Raw genomic sequence first — 20,715 nt, 5'->3', positions numbered from 1 at the left:
TGATATTTTGATAGGGATTACATTAAATCTGTAGATTGCTTTGGGTAATATAGACGTTTTAACAATATTGTTGTTCCAATTCATGAGTATGGAATGTTTTTCCATTTCTTTGTGTCGTCTTGAATTTATTTCTCACTGTTAGTATGGATCTTGATCACCTGGCTAAGGTAGTATTTATCAGGTGTCTCCACTGTAAAGTTACTGTCCTGTGACCTGCACACCCCCCACCACATACTCTTTGGAAGGAAGTTACTATGCTCAAACCACACTTATGGAGTGGAGCGTTATTCTCCCCCTTCTTGAGGCTGGAGTAGCTACATACATTATTTGGAATTACTCTACATGGGAGATTTATTTCTTCTTCCCCGTATTATAGTTGACCTCTAAACAATGTGAGGGTTAGGGGTGTACAGTTGAAGATCCCTGCATATCTTTGACTCCTCAGAAACTTAGCTATTAATAGCCTGCTGTTGACTGATAACAATAACAGTTGGTTAACACCTATTTTGTATATCATATGTATTAAGTACTATATTTTTTACTATAAAGTAAGCTAGTGAAAAACTGTAATTAAGAAAATCGCAAGAGAAAATACATTTGCAGTACTGTATTGTACTTATCAAAGAAAGTCTACATATAAGTGGACCCACGCAGTTCAAACACACATTTTTCAAGGGTCAACTGTAATTTATTCAGTAATTTATTTGTATCAGTGTGGACTCATGAGCATTTATCATATGCTTTTGGGTTATAATTCAATACTACTTTTTATTTTCTTGTTCAAATTGTTCCAGCTTTGATGACTAAGAGCTATTTCACTTGGTTCCTATGCTCCTTTGACATGCCCCTATCAACCACAGGCTGATGTAGACTAGAAAGGCAGGCTGCACAAGTATAAGGAACTGATGGCTTCGGGCATGGGGGGCAGAAAGAGAGGGTCGCATGAGGACAATTGAAGGGTGGTGGGCAGTAAAGAAAGGCTTACTACCCCTCTTTCTTTTGAATTGGAGAGAGTAAGAAGAATTATCCTGTTATAGCAGATTTCAAGGTTAAAGATACCATCAGGGAAAAGCCAGATGTTGACTATATTATCATAGCCAAAAAAATACTTCTAGAAAAGTTTAAAGGTACAGAGAGTTTTGACAGTGTCCTGCAGAGGTAGAGGGCTGTGAAACAGGGAGGGAGAAACATGGATATTTAGCTTCATGAATCATACTTATCCAATGTTGCAGTATCTCCGTATGAGCCCCAGGCAAGGGATTTGGTAGTTAAATGAATGAATAAAAATATCTTCTGACAAATGGCAAATTAGTAACTAATAATTGTTTGCTCAAATAATTATTTGGGACAAGAATGACGGACGAGCATATGCTGCTTGTTTGAGCTGTCAGTACTTAGATGAGCTGTTGACAAAAATGGAAGGATATTAAATTAGAACCATGATCTTGCGTAACACACTCAGTGAGTTCTGGAAACAGTGGCACTTTTCACATGAAAAGTCATAATTTCAATGACTTCTTACCATATGTGAACAAATTATATAATGATATGTAGGCTTTGTCATTATACTTTCTTAGGTTGGGGAGAAGGAAATACAATGATTCCCTCTTTCTTCCGCCATACTCCACATTCCCAAAACATTTTGGTGCATGTGTCACTTTGGGTTTTCACTTGGGATAAATGGAAGGTAGGAAGAATGCTCTGAAAAACAGAGACAGAATTAAATTGAAGAAAAATAATTTTTCTTACTTATGTGTCATCTTCCCCTGCCTCTCCCTATCACTACTGGAGAACTGGATTTAGTTGACCTATACCCAAAGAGATCAAAGATCTCTGTGTGCCTTCTTTGAACAACACAATAAGAATAGAATCAGAAACTGATTTAAACTCAACTTTAAAGACGGAAACATCTGACATTTTTGAGATGAAGAACTAGACAATTTAAATGACCCAAAATAACGTAACTGCTGTCTCCTGCAGGGAACAATCTTTATGAATCTGGGCCAGAAGTTTGCATCTCTTATTTAATGTTATCTTCTGTCATTTACTAGTTACCTGTCCTTGGGCAAGTTAATTCACACTAGAAACTTTCTTCATTCATAGTGTTCTGAAGAGTTAAATATAATCTATGTATATAGTATTTTCTCCCTGGTTTTATTTTTTTATTCAAAACAAAAGCATTCTCAAACTTACATGAAAGTTGCCAGTACAGTATAATCAACTTTTTTTCCTAAGCCATTTGAGAGTAAGTTGCTAACATGATACATCATCACCCATGATTACGTTTGTGTTTCCTACAAAGGTAGGATATTTTAGTGATATTTGTGATATTTTAGTGCAGGATGATATTTAGAAATTAAGAACTGGATACTAGGTAGGTGTGGTTATAACTATTAGAACGTTGCTGTTTCCAGGCCTCTCAGTTGATAGAAATTTATACATGTCTTCACAAAGAGACCTGTATAAGAATAGTTATGCAGTTTTATTCATACAAACTCAAAGCTGGAAACAGCACAGTCATCTCCCAACAGGAGGGTGCATGAAAATTGTGGTATATTCATATAATAAAATACTGCGTAGCAAACAGTTTTTAAAAAGAGAAAGAAAGAGAGGCGCCTGGGTGGCTCAGTTGGTTAAGCGTCCAACTCTTGATCTCAGCTTAGGTCTTGATCTCAGAGTTGTGAGTTTAAGCCCAGTGTTGGGCTCCACAGTGGGTAATTTAAAGGAAAAAGAGAGAGAAAGAACAAATGATACATGCTAGCACATGGATAAATCTCAAAATCTTTATGTTGAATGAAAGAATCCAGATACAGACAAGAACACTGTATTAATCCATTTATATGAAGTTCGAGAACATGCAAAACTAAACCGTAACAATTGACCAGAACAGTTCCTGCCTTTAGGGACTGGAATTGAATGGGAACACAGAGCAATTTGCTGCCATTATGGCACTATTTTATCTCTTGAGTGGAGTGTTGGTTCTACAGTATACCCATTGAATTGTACATTTAAGATTTGTACATTTCACTGTATGTAAATTTTAACTGAATATAAAAAATTAGTGGAGGGCTGACTTAGCTTGGCAGAGAGGATTCTATGCCTTATCTTGCCTGGCAACTATTTCCGAACATGGAAGCCATGAGATAAGGATGGCAGAAAAGAAAGACAGAGTATAAGTTCTTTGTGACTTTGTAGGACTACACAGCATTCCTGGACTATTCTGTAGCTCGTGTGTGTGTGTGTGTGTGTGTGTGTGTGTGTGTGAGAGAGAGAGAGAGAGAGAGATCCTAATGGGTTTAAGTCATTATAGTTGAGCTTCAGCTCTAGCAGCCTAAGCCATTTCCTAACCACTACACTTCCCCTGATCTCTTTTTCTCTCATCCTGTTTGGTTAGAAGTACAGTATTTCTTAACCTAAATGTACCGTCAGTCCTGAGGGAAAATTAAATAATTATTTCATATGACAGTAATTGCCTGTTGCTAAAGCATGCTCCACAGAAAGTTCATGTTACAAAGAGAAATTCCATATCCAAATAAGCAGTTTAGCTTTTTATATGTGTATCATTATAAATTATTGAGAGTTGTAAATTCCCACCAGGGGAATACATTCTACTCATTTCTCATATATTTCTGGGGCATCGAAGCATTTTTTCAATGGTACATCCAGCTGGATTGGAATATACGTTTGGAAACATCATCCTCCATCAAGTGTGAAACATGGAATGAGATCATGACTGTTTAACAACACTTCTTGGGACTTGCCATCATCCCTACCTACCCCTTCCCACTTGAATAGGGTATGTAGTTTGCTTCAGTTTGCATATTCACAGAATGTGTTCCCTACCTTGGCAGAACTTAGAAAAGCTCCCTAACCAAGACAGCATTTTAATTTTTAAGTCCTATTAGTGCAGTGGCCTCCCTACTATTCCTTCCCCTTCCCCTTCTCCATCTCCTTCCTCTTTCCCTCCTCCTCCTCCTCCTCATCCTCCTCCTTCCCCTTCTTCCTCTTCCATCTTCTGTCTTGCCTGCTTTGTCCTTCCCATTCTGTTCCCTCAGCTCTTTATTCCTGAGATCTGGGCCTCTGATCTTATTCTCATGCCTAGAGCCTCTATGGATGCCGTGCATGTGCCAGAGTGTAGCAGGCTGCACTCATGTGGACAGTGATTTGAAAGTGCCCCCTGGGATGCCCAGTGGTGCAGTCCTGGTTCTACTCTTTTGGGTCCCGCCTGCACCTATTTTCTGACTGACCCTATGTTCTAGGTTTCACTATTCCTGAATTGTGATTTCTGTTCACTTTTTTATTTTCTGACTCATCTTAGTTTTCTCATCCTTACTTTTTTTTTTTAAGTTTATTTATTTATCTTGAGAGAACAAAAGAGAGCATGAGGAAGGGAGGGGTGGAGAGAGAGAGAGGAGAGAGGAGAGAGAGAGAGGGAGAGAGAGAGAGAGAGGGAAAGAGAGAGAGAGAGAGGGAGAGAGAGAGAGAGAGAGGGAAAGAGGGAGAGAGAGAGAGGGAGAGAGGGAGAGGGAGAATCCCAAGCAAGCTCCATGCTTTCAGCGCAGTCAGCACGGAGCCCAAGTTGGGCCTCGAACTCATAAACCATGAGATCATCACCTGAGCTGAAACCAAGAGTCAGATGCTCAACTGACTGAGTCACCCAGACGCCCCTCATCCTTGCTTTCATCTTAGATATGTTTTTGAGCTTCTGACAGGTTGATCTGGAAGCTGAGTATGGCTAAAATAAACTAGTATCCCATATCCACGTATCCAAGTACTAATGCCTCTCTGTTATCTCCCTCTCCCTCACAAATGCACTCCTGCTTGGCACAGTCTTTTGCCAGATGACACTTAAGAGACATGTGAAGAAAGGCTAACTACAGAGGAATTTTTTAAATTCAAGATTACTTCGTGTTGTGAAGATTTGAAAGTGAAGGTGAACTCCATTCCTCAGTAAGACTTTAGGTTGTCTGTTGAGAATTAAAAGTTTAAAAAGATCACAGGACAGGATAGCAAAATCTTCTCTGAAGAGAAAGAATGGTGGCTCAGCAGGTAACAATGAACTGTAACCTGAGTGAATATATTTAGTCGCTGAAGAAAATATGCATCAGTCAGATGGCGTGGGGCCTTGGCCAGCCCTGAAATTTCAAAAAAAGAAAGATCACCTGGACAAAGATTGACTATACTGAGGGACAAGAGATCATGACTTGGAGGGAGCATAGAACTGATGCTACTCATCTTGAGGTTATGATCACCAAGAAACCTTTGGATTATAACCTAGCTTCCCACACCGTGTTCCTGGAGGTAAAGAAGGCATGGGCGATGGCAACGTGTGGCAGTCAACACTTTTCTTTGCAAATCAATATACTTGAAATCGAGTTTATTTATCAGTCTTCGTGAGCTCGATGAGTGGGACGCTGCATGGTGTATTGAGAAATGAGTTTTCCGAGCTTTCATGGCTCGCAAGCCAAGCCTGTGAGGAGTTTGTCAAGGAGCTGAGTGAGGACCCCGCCCCTTTTTCCTCGTTGCCTTCCTCCCACCACGGCCTGCACACAAGCATATTTTCTTCAGACTGCTAGCCTCGATAACTCAGATTAATCAAGTGTGTCAGTATTAATGGCATATCAATATCTATGTACTTTCACAGTCTCCTTACTGCTTCCATTTTTGGGGTGAACATGTCAGCAGGAAACAGAGGGCTATTATGACCACTTGGGACTTTAGATAAAAGAAAGGATTTCCTAGCAGGTGTGCTTTGAGACTTTTTTTTAAATATTAATTTTAATGTAATTTAGGTAAAGAGTTCAGATGCCAGTTAGCCTGAAATTGCTCCTTTTTTTTTTTTTTTTTTTTTTTCCTGGGAAAAGGGAGCTGGGTCTGATGATACCACTCTTGTTTTGTCTAGCCCACAGATCCTGAAGTTTATTGTTCCACTTGATATCAAAAACATTATTCTTTTTTTCAAAGTTTATTTATTTTTGAGAGGGAGAACCCGCACACGAGTTGGGGAGGGGCAGAGAGAGAAAGGGGGACAGAGGATTTGAAGTGGGCTCTGTGCTGGCAACACAGAGCCCAATGTGGGGCTGAAACCCACAAATTGTTGAGATCATGACCTGAGCCACCCAGGTGCCTCTTAAAAGTATTATTCTAAGCAAGGATCTGTGCTAGTTCCTATTTAGATTTGGGGGATGGACTGTCTCTCACAAAGTTAGGTGAGAAAATAGGAAATTAATGTGTTTATTTATTTAATTTAAGCAACCTCCCCTGAGTTTTGCTAAATTTCTGGCTCCATGTTGATAAGAGAAACCTGGGTAGTAATTTCCTTATACTTCAGCGTTTCTCCATGGAAACATCTGAGTCAACATTTATAACTGTTTTAATGGCTGCGATGTAGATTACCACCCAATCTCTACTGCGTCATAATCTTTACTTTTTCCATATTACCAAAGTAATTAGCCTGGCTACGTTGCCATACTATTCAATGACATTATATTACTATGATTAAATTGTGTTGGCTTCTCTTTCTCATCATCTAAGTGTAAAATAAAGCGTTTGATGGATTAACTCATTGATGATTATCATCTGGATTTTTGAAAGGATAACATTCCAACTCATGTGGGATAATACACTTAGGTTATAATCAGAACTGAGTCAAGTACAAGTCTCAAACATTAGCATGAGAGGAAGAAGTCCACATGAGATGACTTCAAGAGCAGATAGATGTCTAATTTTGTGAATGTTGAGAAAGTTAAACTTTCCATGTCAAATAGCAGTCATTCAGTAGTAACAACTGGTCACAAATTATTTTTGTATACTAGGATCATGAAAGTTCACTAGGGCCCAAACTGGATGAAGGCCTGCCCACTGCACCTTTCTGGCCTGCCCTCAGAGGCATGTATTGTGTACTAGAATTTGTATGGGTACTGCATTTCATTTGCATTCTATCCTATATTATGATAGTTACTTAAAAAAAAATTTTTTTTTAATGTTTATTTCTGAGACAGAGAGACAGAGTATGAGTGGAAGAAAGGCAGAGAGAGAGGGAAACACAGAATCTGAGGTAGGCTCCGGGCTCTGAGCTGTCAGCACAGAGCCCGACACGGGGTTCGAACTCACAAACCGTGAGATCATGACCTGAGTGGAAGTCGGTCGCTCAACCAACTGAGCCACTCACGTGCCCCATATGATAATTACTTTTAAAATTATCTATTCTGGGGGTGCCTGGGTGGCTCAGTCAGTTAAGTGACCGACTTGGGCTCAGGTCATGATCTCGCGGTTCGTGACTTCAAGCCCCACGTCGGACTCTGTGCTGACAACTCAGAGCCTGGAGCCTGCTTTGGATTCTGGGTGTCCATCTCTCTCTGCCCCTCCCCTGCTCACATTCTGTCTCTCTTTCTTTCAAAAATAAATAAACATTAAAAAACATTTAAAAAAATGATCTATCCTAGAAATTTAAATTTTAACTTGAATATTTAACATGGATAACATTAACTGAAAAAGATAAACACGTAAAATAGACGATAAAAAACAATAAATAAAAAAGCATTTTATTTAAGTAATGTGTACATAGCAGTAAATGTAGCATTATCTTTATGTAGCCTTATCTTTTAGAGTAAAATGAAAATGAATTAAATGGGATTTTCCTAGAAGTATAGGCAAATCAAGCTGTAGCTGTTTACTTGTTCAATATCAAGTGAGACAATTACATTGAAATCACTACATTTAGTACATTAGAATAATTAGCCCATTAGAAAGATTCTATCTGGGTCAGACAAAAGACTAAAAAAAGAGGCTGAATATAATGAAGAGGGGAATAAGTAGGATATATTTTTGTTGACTTTATCTTGTTCTTTAGGTTTTTGAAAAAGTGGTAAGGAATAACCTCAGACCCCCTTTGGTTATGATATAAGGAATGATTTATCATTATAATCAGTTAGTAATGGCCAGTTGCTGAAATGGCAATATTTAATAAAAATAGCATACGTCCAGGAAAAATATGTAACAAGGATATTTTGATCACCTATTATGAGAGAGACATTGTTCCAATTCTTAGGCATGTAAGGTAATAAAAGTCAGTATGACTCCGTAAGCCATCATCATTTTCAATATAAGCTTGGATTTATTTGTGATAATCCACACTTTGTTTCTACATCTCATTTTGGGCCCAAGGTACTTGCTGAAGACAGAGGTACACTGCGCAACTTTACTTGTTTTTGAACAATGGCAGAAAAATCCTTACCTCACATAGCTGGACCCAATGACTCATCAACAATGTGGCTTCAGCCTAGAATCTTTTCTTAAATTTTTTTCTTTTCCTTTTTTCTTTCAGGGAATCTTTAAAAATCAATATATTCAATGTGTAATTAAAACTTGAAACATAAATATGTATGCTTTTGTCAAGTTTTTAGGATGGCTTTTTTTTTTCACATGGGTCTCATGATTGGAGTTTCATAATGTCTTTCATATATACATGATGTATGTAAACAATAGTTAACATTTGTGATTCTCAGTTTTGTTTCATGAAAATAAGATGGAAACTTTATTTTTTTTAATGTTAATATTTTTGAGAGAGAGAGAGAGCACGAGTGGGGTGGGCCACAGAGAGTGGGAGACAGATGATCTGAAGTGGGATCTGTGCTGACAGCAGAGAGCCCAATGTGGGCTCAAACTCACAAACCATGAGATCATGACCTGAGCTGAAGTTGGAAGCTTAACCAGCTGAGCCACCCAGGCATGCCCGGGATGGAAACTTTAAAACACTTGTGAAGCGAGCTATGGGAAAGCTCCTGTATTTTTAGGATTTGTTCACCTATCTTTTTGAGGGCCTGTTCAACTTCTCCTAAATTAAAGACCGTAGTTCTTAGAGATTCACCTTCACTGAGTCACTAAAGTGAACAAGATGGTTATGATTCTATTACTGAGCATTTCTAAAACATTAGTTCTTATTGAAACAACTTTGCCTTTTTCATTTATATTTAATTGATTTTTGTGGTATTTATCTGAGTTATGTGTTTACAGTACTAAGCTCAACTGGGATAAAGAGGTTTGAACGAACCTGAGTGACTTGATGACAACACAGTTTGACTGGTGGGAATAGAAGTATGTAGGCATAAAGGAGAAGAGTATTAGCCGTGATTGTGCACTGTGACAAGGGGCTTACTAAGTGTGTTTTATAGAAGAAATGGAGAGCGTTATTTTTCCAGCAGGGTAGTTAGGTGGATAATGGTTGAAGACACGACTACTAGTGTCTGTTGGCTAGATTCATCATATAGCTATGGTAGTGTGGTCTTGAAACTTTGGAATGTAATGTTGAGGGGGGATTCTACACATGGTTTTATCAGGCTCTTCAGTCATCAAGTAATTCTCTTAGCTTTTCCTTCCTCTGTGTCTTGGTTTCATCTTCATGCTGACTTCCCTTATGGTGGAAAAACAGCTGTAGTTCTAGGCCTCACATCCACATACCCCACTGATCAGAAGCATTAAAAGTATTTCTTCATGGAGCTTCAGCAGGAAAATAAGTATGCTTTCTTCCCCAAAGCCTCTAGCAAACATCTCTTATTTCCTTGATGTGAATCGTATCATGGACCCTTCCCTGAATTAATTACTGTGACCAGGTGATGAGATGTGCTCTTTGACTTAAACTCATCATGTATATCCATGAAACACATGGAATGAATGAGAGAAGGAAGATACTGGAATGAAAATTGTGGTTCTATAAAGAGGGTAAAGAAAGAGGAAATGCCCACTATAGGATGCAAACCAAGTCTGTAAATTCCTTACCATATTGATCACTTTAATATAATATCATCCTTGAAATTACAAGCATTATTTTTTAAAATAGGGAGAAGTCATATAAGATATTTTTCTTATTATTATTAATGTGAAGTAGTATTTGTAGTGTACTGGAAATAGATATGCACAATTACATTGAATAATGTGAATTATTTTTTTCAGTGTCTCAGAGGAGAACACAGCTTAGTGGCTCAGAACGTGGATTCATATCCAGAATCTTGCACTGCTGTAATATGACTACCTCTGTGACCTTAGACAAATTTCATAATATAAGACCTCAATTTCTTCATCTACTAAATATAAAGAATCATAAAGTTGTGGGGATTAAATGATCCATATAAAACACTTAGTACAGTTTCTGGCCACACTTACAAATGTTAGCTATTATTACTTATATAACTTGAAAATCCATCTTGTTTGTTTTTCTGAGTAAAATGATAAATTCACTGCTCACTTTTCTTCTCACAGTATGAACTTAAGAATGAAAGAAAACTATAACAACGTAAAACAACAATCTTGAGCTAAAGAAGCTGGGCAGAAAAGAGTAGATACTATGTGATGTCATTGAAATAAAAGTAGAGACAAATCAATCTATGGTGTTAGAAGGCAGGATACTGATTAGTCTTGGTGGGGAGGGGTTAAGTGACTGAAGGGAGCTTGTGGAGAGACTTCTGGCTGGTGGTCGTGTTCTGTGTCTTGATTTGGAGGTTGGTTATAAAGTATGTTCACTTAATGAAATTTACTTTGCTGTATACCTATAATTTGTCCACATTTCTTTTTTTTTTTTTATAATTTGTTACATTTATCAAAAGGTTAACAGTGAACATGCATGGTTCCTTTGGATCAAGAAATACAGTTGCTCAACTTTTGTTCAGAGTACAAGTTATACAAAGATGAGCCAAGAGGAACCTATTTCTTTGCAGGAAATATGGCCTTACAAGGACAATCTCTCCCATGATTCCATGGTATGAACGGCTGGCCACCGAGAAGAGACACATCCTCAGAGAGTGGAGAGTGAATTATCAAACCCTTCTCTTTTGAGGTCCAATGTTCTTAAAACCTTTTAAATGGTTGGTGTTTGTCCTAAAGGAAGATTGTTGTCAGTATGTCCTTAAAGTTCCCCAATGGGTTGCTAAAGATTAGGGAAGGAGAAAACGACCTGATAATGGAGACCTGAAGGTTCATGAATGTAGAGCTGAGTACATCATATATCTATTGTGGAACATGTGGGCCCTGCTGATTTAAGCCAATCTGTGTATCCTATGCTTTTAACCCGAGTGATTGCTTCAGACAGGTGTGTGTAACCAGATCACAATGATATTTAAGGTCACACTTGCTGAACTATCTCATTAAAAGAAAGGTAAAGAAAAAAATTTGATTGTGGAAATGGCAGAGATGACATGTCTTTTGTCCAAGATGTTGAGGTATAACATGTGAAGTTGGTTATATTGTGCCCATATTACTGTCACCAGCAGGGAAACCCTGAGGCTTCCCTGGAAGGCCATTATGTAGATCCTGAGGATAAAGCCTGTGTGACAAAAGGCAGAGTGGAGAGATGGAGAAAACACTGAGTCTTTGATGACACAGGCTATTGTTAAAGCCTGTCTGAGTAGGTTTTTCTTTCATATATACTGATAGTTAATGGATTCAACAATTTAATTGTTTTAAGAATGTATGTAATATATATAGTTTTACCTGATTTCACCTGTATATAAATATTGACAAGGGAAGAATACACATAAAATGATTGATCTGAGCTCATTAACCCTTACAAACAGTTCTGCCCTTATCTCTCCTAACTTCTACCTCTTTCTCCCACTTAGTTTTGAAGGATTTCCAGAGATTATTGTGTCTTGGCATTTAATGTTTTATATGGATATACTATACTTCCTTCATAGAGGGACCAAACTAAAAATTGTCAGTCAAATGTTGTTGAATAATGACTATTTATTTTAAAGTAGACCTTAATTTCTTTTTTAATTCCAGGACAAGATGACTTCTCATAGTCACGTGTTAGGTGATCCGTAACTGGAAATCTGTCATTCCTGGATTCTAACTATATCAACAGAGACCACGAGAGATGATTTCTGCTGAGCACCATGGAAATCATTAACAGTTTGGCTTGTCTCCATTTTTAGGTCAACACTCTCATACCCTCCCTCATTCTATTTCCAGTAGTTCATGTTTTCCCAGAATAGCTATGAAATCATGTAATTAGCCTCCAAATCAGCAACGCTGACACAACCATTGGCATTAAGTACAGAAAAAATTGATCAACTTATTTTAAAGAAAACATCCTAAGGGAGTCAGGTCTGCTTTCAGATGCCAGGGACAGTTTGATCTATTAATACTACATTTCTGTCATTATAACATGAAATGGCTACTAAAAACTGTTCCCACATTGCCTCCAAGAATGTCTACTTCTAGATGCAGCAAATACCCCGTTGATCAGATTTCTGCACATGTATCATGGTGTGCCCATCACAAAGCCAAAGGGGCTTGGTCCAGATGGAAGTCTATAAAATAACATATTTAAAGGTGAGGTAGGTGGTATATGAGGGCAAGAGTGGGGTGCCACCCAAGAGATTTTTTAAAAAGGAAAATGGTGGGGTGCCTGAGTGGCTCAGTCGCTCAAGCGTCCAACTTTGGCTCAGGTTATGATGTTGGGGTTTGTGAGTTCGAGACCCGTGCTGACAGCTTGGAGCCTGGAACCTACTCAATATTCTGTGTTTCCCTCTCTCTCTCTGCCCCTCCCCTGCTCACACCCTATATCTCTCTCTCAAAAATAATCATTAAAAAGATTTTTAAAAAAGGAAAATGTATTTTCCTTTGTGTTTTTTTTCTATAAAATCAATATATGGTGGATATGTCAGACATTAAGATATTACCTGGGAAGACAGAAAGACTCATGAATAAAAGTAAGACATAATGGTGACCTGATTGGTGATGTGTCTGGGCGTATATTTGTGAGTACGTGCATATGTAAAGTCAATCCAATTTTCTCATCTGAAAAATACAAATAACAATTGCACCTATTTCACAGTGGCCTCGTAAAGATTAAACGGAGGGAAGCATGGAAGGCATTTAGTGCAATGCCTGCTGCATTAGAAGAGCTTAGAGGGTGTGGAGGAGAAAGCAGCAGGCACAAGAACACATAGGCAACGCCATCCATTTGCCTCCTTTTCTGCACAGTCTGAGGTCTGCCCAGGAGCTGCTCTAAGTGCTTTACATGTTTTAACTCCCTTCATTCCCACAATAGGTACTTTTGAGTACCTTTAAGGCAGGTGCTGTTTTATCTCCATTTCTCAAACCAAGAAACAGGCACCAAGGAGTTACTAAGCTTAACCTTGCCAACATTACAAAGTTGGCAAGCAGACAATCGCCGGAGAGGGGATGGGCTCCCTTCAGTCTATAATGCTGGCATCAATGGAGTGTGAATGTCCTTGGAGCCCACCTTGAGGTTCTGATGGTTTCCAGGAGTTCCTACTTTTTGCCCAGAGGCTATCTTTTCCAAAATTAGTCATCTCATGGTTCTTGGTTCATGAAACTGCTTACATTTGTATAATTGTAGATTTATAGGAGTCCTCTACATTCTTTAACTTTTCTGCCTGTTTCCAGGCATCTGATGGTTGTAGTTTCTCTTAGGAGCTGTTAAGACCTTTTTCTTTTAAAAATTTTTAATGTTTATTTATTTTTGAGAGAGAGAGAGAAGGTGGGGAGGCAGGGACAGAGAGAGAGAGACACACACAGAATCCAAAGCAGCTCCAGATGCTTAGCTGTCAGCACAGAGCCCAACATGGGTCTCGAGCCCACAAACTAGGAGATTGTGACCAGAGCCAAAGTCATACGCCCAACCAACTGAGCCACCCAGACACCCCAAGATTTTCTTGGTTCTTTGTATGGTTGGTAATTTTGGATTTTATTTTGGGCATTTTGAATATTATACGTATCTGGGTCCTGTAAAAATCCTTAGAAATGTTGATTTCATTGTTTCAAGTAGACAGCCTGGTTAGGTTCAAACTACAAATCCTATCTTCTGTGGGCAGTGGCTCAATTTTTAAAGTCTTTCAAACTTTAAACCCGTGTGGTCCCAATCTGGGACTTGAGTGGGGCTCTATACTGCAGTTCCATGGAAAGCCTTCACTATGCTGTTTTGGGTCTCTATTGCACATGTGCATCTCAGCTATGAACCTAAGACCTGTGTGGGTTCACACAGGGATACATAGGTTGAGCGAATTTTCTTTCAGCTTCCTCTTCTGTGATTTCCCATTTTCCAAGGATTCCTTTTCCCAGTCCTGTCACTAGAAAGCTGCAGTTTCTCCTAGAGTTTCAGCCTCCCCACACTGTTGTGCCCTACCCATAACTGGAGCACAGGGGCAAGAGAGAAAAAGAACAAAGAAAAAAATGTGAGAGAAATATCCTGGGCTTCTCTCACATTTTTGGATATGGTGAGCAGGCCCTTCCCTTTCTGCCTGGAGATGAGGGTTTCTCTTTGGATTTTAGCTGCTGCAAGACCTCAAGTTTCACTACTCTAACACTGGAGTTTGCTTCAGGGAAAGCTGGGATAGAGAAAAAGAAAAAAATAAAACAGATTTCTCCCACAATCTCAATCAGGCTACTACCCCATCTTGTGATAAGAGAGTACAGTAAAACCTTGGTTTGTGAGCATAATTTGTTCCCGAAACATGCTCGTAATCCAAAGCACTTGTATATCAAAACAAATTTCCCCCTAAGAAATAATGGAAACTCAGATGATTTGTTCCACAAGGCAAAAATATTCATATAAATATTATTACAATAGTGTAATATACAAAACAATAAAGAAAATACAAAATATAAAGAAAAATAAACAAATTCACTTGCACTTACCTTTGAAATCCTTTTTGGCTGGTGTGAGGGAGATGAGAAAGAGGAGGGTTATTGTGTAGGATGATTTTCACTGTCACAAATGAAATCACTGCTATCTGTTGGCCCAATGGAATCTTTCTGCATGGGGGCCATTGTATACTCTCACACAGGTGTTGACTGCAGTACAGTATTAATAAACTTGTTATATACTGTATTTAATGTAAGTGGCAATAAGGCAGCAGAGGAAAGGGTCTGTATCTGCAGACAGCCTGACCTGGCAAGGAGCAAAGCATTCCCAAGCTTACTCTTACATGGAAAACTAAAGGACTGTCCACAGGTGCTTCGAAGTGACAAAAAATACACTTGTGCCAGTTGTGGACACCTTCCAACTTTCTGAAAAATCACTGATTTCTGCCAAACACCACAGCCTGAGACAAAGCATCTGAGCATGGGAGGCGATCACCTATAATCCCACAGCGAAAGAGAGAAGAATCATTGGCTCAGTTGTGATCATGTGATGTTTGGCATCACATGCTAATTGTATTGTAAGACATAACTCATTTATCAAGTTAAAATTTATTAGAAATGTCTGCCCATCTTGCAGAACACTCACAGAACAAGTTATTCGCAATCCAAGGTTTTACTGTATTTTTCTCGGAGATTTTCACGTCCACATGTGCTGCACAGTAGTATTTGGGCTGCTCTCAAGTCTAAGCTGGGAAACTGTTGCATAGGCTGTTCTTCAGTTTTGGTTTCCTTCCCTAATATGCCTGCTCTTGTTTATTTTCAGAGACCTCAGATACTGCTCTTTGTATTCTCTTGTAGGACTTTTAGTTACAATCACTAGGAGAATTAGGGTGTAGTGGGCTTACAACAATTTACATGGAAGCAGAAACTCTTTAGTTACCTTTTAAATTGAGATAATCCCATTCCTGGGTGTTATATAAATTCACTATGTACTGTGGTATAAAGAACCTTAATCCACTGGAGATTCCTATCCCATTGATTTATTTATCCACTGAACAGTTGAATGCCTACTATGTTCTACACCCTGGAAAAATGTGCTGGATTACATAAATAAATAAGACCCAGTTTTGAACCAAGTGTCTCATAGTATGCACAGAAGATGGATAAACCAGTAATTGCAGTATAGAATAAGGACTCTAGTGGATCTTGAACTTTTTTTTTTTTGGACAAACCTCGAGTAGGGAACGTTCTCTATTAAAGGCTGAGCTCTGATCTCTCCCTCATTTTTCATTTCCTTTGATAGTTCCCCGTTTCCCTCTCTGCCTTTTTTTTTTTTTTAAGTACAGTCCAGAACAGTTGGTTCCAAGGTAGAACTAAGTGTTTTTATTTCACAAAGAAATTTCAAGGCATATATTTTAAGCAAAATTAAAAGTAAATTCTCACTTTGGTGGGTTACATGAGAAGAATTTAGAACCTGGATACATCATCTCCAGTGTCCCCTGCCATCATTACCCTTTGGTCTCAAGATCTTATCTCTTGTCAAGGGATCAATCTCTGAGTGACACACTTTACCTTCTTTCAACCATTGAGCCAATGCTGAGCTATAGCTGTGAGTTCTCTTTTAGCTTGCAAAACTTAGTGGCCTAAAGTAACAAATGTTTATTACCTCACAATTGCTCTGAGTCAGGTGCTAGATGCCTCTGGTTCTGAGTCTCTTGTGAGGTTGCAGTTAGGCTGTTAGATGGGGCCACGGCCTCATTGCAGGCTTGACTGGGAAGGATACACTTCCAAGTTCGTTTATGCGGTTGTGAGCAAGATTCAGTTCCTCTTGGGACATTGGACTGAGGACTTCTGCTCTTTCCTGGCTGTTCTTTGTTGGTCACTTCTTTCCTATGTATGTCAAGTTCCAAGCTATGCATATCCAAAAGGCTGCTGTTAACATGTCAGCTGACTTCCCTCAGAGCAAGTGTGTAAGAGAGTGAGAGAGAGCGCCCAAGATAGAAGTCAAGGCCTTTCTGTAACCTAATCTCAGATGTTAGGCCATCACTTTGGCCAAATTGTATTTGTTAGAAGCAAGTCACTAATCCGGCCCAGGCCCACAGGGAGAGGATTATAAACCTTGACTGCCTGGACAGTCCATTTCTGATGTACTGTAAAGAGGACTTCTCCGTCCTAAGTCATGAGATATTATAGCCTTTGCATGCTGACTCAAAGCATCTAAAATTCCATAGATATTTATCTTTGCATTAAAATTTTTTTTTAATGTTTATTTGTTTTGAAAGAGAGAGAGAAAGAGAGAGTCAGAGCACAAGTTGGGGAGGGGCAGAGAGAGAGACACAGAATCTAAAGCAGGCTCCAGGCTCCTAGCTGTCAGCACAGAGCCTGACACAGGACGAGAACTCACTAACCGTGAGATCGTGACCTAACCTGAAGTCAGATGCCTAAGGACTGAGCCACTCAGGCACCCCTATCTTTGCCCTTTTTATTTTGTTTATTCATCTTAGCTTTGAACAACTTCTTTATCAATAGGTTGGATTCAATCAAACTAGATCTCCCTTTAGATTATCCTATAGGAAGTCATAGTATACATTTATATATCAATAAAAATAATCATCTTCCTAAAGAAGTCTCTACTGTCTTTTCAAAAAAGTATGCAAAGTACTTAAGGCTTCATATTCATGTTGTATTCATGTGCCTTGTCTGCCTCTTGTTTGTTTGTTGCTTCTTATTTCCCAATTACTCTTGGAAGATGGAGGACATTTTGTCACACCACAAAACCTTTATCACCCAGGGTCACTTTGGGTATATTATTTTTCAGGACATGTGATTCTGGGAGAACTCTACAAATTCAGAATTGTATTAGTATTTATGTATTAGTGCATAACTAATGTGCTGATCAACTCAAAACAAGGGAATTGCTGCCATGGAAAAATATACATATTCCATTTCTATTCCGTGCTCTGCACCAGTAGGACTACCTCTAATAGAAGAGAATGAACAGCCGTAACATTTTGGTTTAGTGTATCGTTATAATGGAACGGCACTTACAATCTTCTGCTTCTTCAGTTTGTGTCCACTTTAGAATTTAAGAAGTTATGTACTACACAATGTGTTGTTTTTACTTTTCATATGATTTGATTTCCCCCAGTTCGTGAATGTTTTCAGTTTAACAAGACAAAATTTGGAGCATCCTCTTTGATCTGTTCAACAACAATCTACCTGTTGCTAAAGCTAATTGAGCATCATTAACCGCATTATTACCACAATGCTACAGGGGCACATACATGACACGTATGTTGAGAGCCATGAGAAATAAGGACTTGAACATTTTGTGCTGAGGAGTCTAAGAATCCAGAGCTAGACTCTAAAGACACAACCCTGAAATAAAATCATTGTACATAGATAATGCAGAAGTGCAAACATCAATTTCTCCTAAATCGTAGAATAAAATGTATAGTTTGTTATTTTTTGTCAAAACTTTAATTCACTGAACAGATGTATTGAGTATCCATAGGTGCCGGTTCTGAGCTGAAAATTGTCAGTTCGCTTAGGGTTCAAAGTATGATAGAGAAAATGGGAGTAAATGGCCAGAAACAGTGCCATCTTTCTCTCTTTTTTAAATGGCCTTTTTAAGAAGTACATTTTATTATGAACTATATTGCACATATATAAACTTTTTTTATTAATTTTATTTTTTTAAATTTACATCCAAATTAGTTAGCATGTAGTGCAACAATGATTTCAGGAGTAGATTCCTTAATGCCCCTTACCCATTTAGCCCATCGCCCCTCCCACACCCCCTCCAGTAACCCTCTGTTCTCCATATTTATGAGTTTCTTATGCTTTGTCCCCCTCCTTGTTTTTATATTATTTTTGTTTCCCTTCCCTTGTGTATATCTGTTTTGTCTCTTAAAGTCCTCATATGTGTGAAGTCATATGATTTTTGTCTTTCTCTGACTAATTTCACTTAGCATTAATACCCTCCAGTTCCATCCACGTAGTTGCAAATGGCAAGATTTCATTCTTTTTGATTGCTGAGTAATACTCCATTGTATATATATAACACATCTTCTTTATCCATTCATCCATCGATGGACATTTGGGCTCTTTCCATACTTTGGCTATTGTTGATAGTGCTGCTATAAATATTGGGGTGCATGTGTCCCTTCGAAACAGCACACCTGTATCCCTTGGATAAATACCTCGTAGTGCAACTGCTGGGTCGTAGGGTAGTTCTATTTTTAATTTTTTGAGGAACCTCCATACTGTTTTCCAGAGTGGCTGCACCAGCTTGCATTGCCACTGACAATGCAAAAGAGGTCCTCTTTCTCCACATCCTCGCCAACATCTGTTGTTGCCTGAGTTGTTAATGTTAGCCATTCTGACAAGCGTGAGGTGGTACCTCATTGTGGTTTTGATTTGTATTTCCCTGATGATGAGTGAGGTTGAGCATTGTTTCATGTGTCTGTTGGCCATCTGGATGTCTTCTTTGGAGAAGTGTCTGTTCCTGTCTTTTGCCCATTTCTTCACTGGATTATTTGTTTTTTGGGTGTTGAGCTGGATAAGTTCTTTATAGATTTTGGATACTAACCCTTTATCTGATATGTCATTTGCAAATATCTTCTCCCATTCTGTCAGTTGCCTCTTTGTTTTGCTGATTGTTTCCTTTGCTGTGCAGAAGCTTTTTATTTTGATGAGGTCCCTGTAATTCATTTTTGCTTTTGTTTCCCTTGCCTCCAGAGACATGTTGAGTAAGAAGTTGCTGCGCCAAGATCAAAGAGGTTTTTGCCTGCTTTCTCCTTGAGGATTTTGATGGCTTCCTGTTTTACATTGAGGTCTTTCATCCATTTTGATTTTATTTTTGTGTGTGGTGTAAGAAAGTGGTCCAGGTTTATTCTTCTGCATGTTGCAGTCCAGTTTTTCCAGCACCACTTGCTGAAGAGACTGTGTTCCATTGGATATTCTGTCCTTCTTTGTCAAAGATTAGTTTGCCATACGTTTGTGGGGCACATATATAAACTTTTGACCAAAAAACATTCACAACGTTATAGTTGATGAAGTAAATATTTAGTATAAATGGTTTAACTATGTAACAATTCTTTAAAATTCTCTCACCAAAGAACGACATTAACTAGTTACTTGAATCCCTTCCAAACAACCTTATGTTAAAAATCTTAGTGCTCTGTACCTGTTACTCCCAGATCAAAGACCTTCAGTAGTTCCTCTTTGTTCACAGAATTTGCCTCAAACTTTTAAACCGTAAATATGATGACTTACAGAAGACTTTTCTAACCCCATCTTTCATTCCTTTATTACTTTCCAGCTTCATCTTTCATAATGAATAGTTGCGACAACACTGTATTTCAACCAAACCATTCTCTTGCCTTATGCTCTTTGTCTGCATGCCTTTCCATGTGCTGTTCCCTTCACCTGGTTGTTTAACTGGTTCTTAACCAGGGGCAATCTTGTTTTTTCTCTCGTCCCCTCGACTAGGGCCATTGGACAGTATCTGGAGACTTTTGGTTGTCCCAACTGGAGGGTACTATTGGCCTATAGTGGGTAGAAGTTAGGGATGCTGCTATAATGCACAGGACAGCCCTTCCATGACAAAGAATTATTTCCTCCAAAACATCTCTAGTGCCAAGGTTGAGAAACCCTATCTAAACAGTCCTTTCCTTTCTCTTTGTTCAAATTCTAAACATTATTTATGGCTTCTTTTAATGATTATCTCCTCTCTCAAAGCTGGTGTTGGCCTTTCCATCCAAATAACCACTCTTTTGACTTTGTACTTTCCTAGGCAAAGCACTTTTGGTACTTAGTATTTTATTTAATTAATTTAAGACCATTTTTTTAGACCAGTTTGAAGTTCATAGCAAAATTGAGAGGAAGGTACAGAAATTTCTCATATATCTCCACCTTCATACACACGAAATCTCTCCTATTATCAACAACACCCAATAGAGGGTTATGGTGGTTATAACTGATGAACCTTCTGTGACACATTGTAACCATACAAAGTCCATAGTTTACATCAGGATTCACTCTTGGTGTTGTACGTTCTATAGGTTTGGACAAGGGTGTAATGATACGTATTTATCATTATAGTACTAT

At 38.6% G+C, this 20,715-nt stretch overlaps 1 protein-coding gene across 1 annotated transcript in view; it reads left to right on the top strand.

Annotated features, from left to right (window-relative positions):
• LOC125930414 (uncharacterized) overlaps positions 1 to 6,953 on the top strand; it is a 17,895-nt gene extending 10,942 nt beyond the window's left edge. Inside the window, exon 4 of the mRNA XM_049642271.1 lies at positions 4,831 to 6,953. Coding sequence (XP_049498228.1) covers positions 4,831 to 4,874 — 44 coding nt within the window. The 3' untranslated portion in view covers positions 4,875 to 6,953. The remainder of the gene's footprint in view (positions 1 to 4,830) is intronic.
• The last annotated feature ends 13,762 nt before the right edge of the window (positions 6,954 to 20,715 follow it).

The sequence above is a fragment of the Panthera uncia genome, chromosome A2, assembly GCF_023721935.1.
Source record: "Panthera uncia isolate 11264 chromosome A2, Puncia_PCG_1.0, whole genome shotgun sequence".
Classification (NCBI taxonomy): domain Eukaryota; kingdom Metazoa; phylum Chordata; class Mammalia; order Carnivora; family Felidae; genus Panthera; species Panthera uncia.
This window is presented reverse-complemented; position numbering and strand designations above follow the sequence as displayed.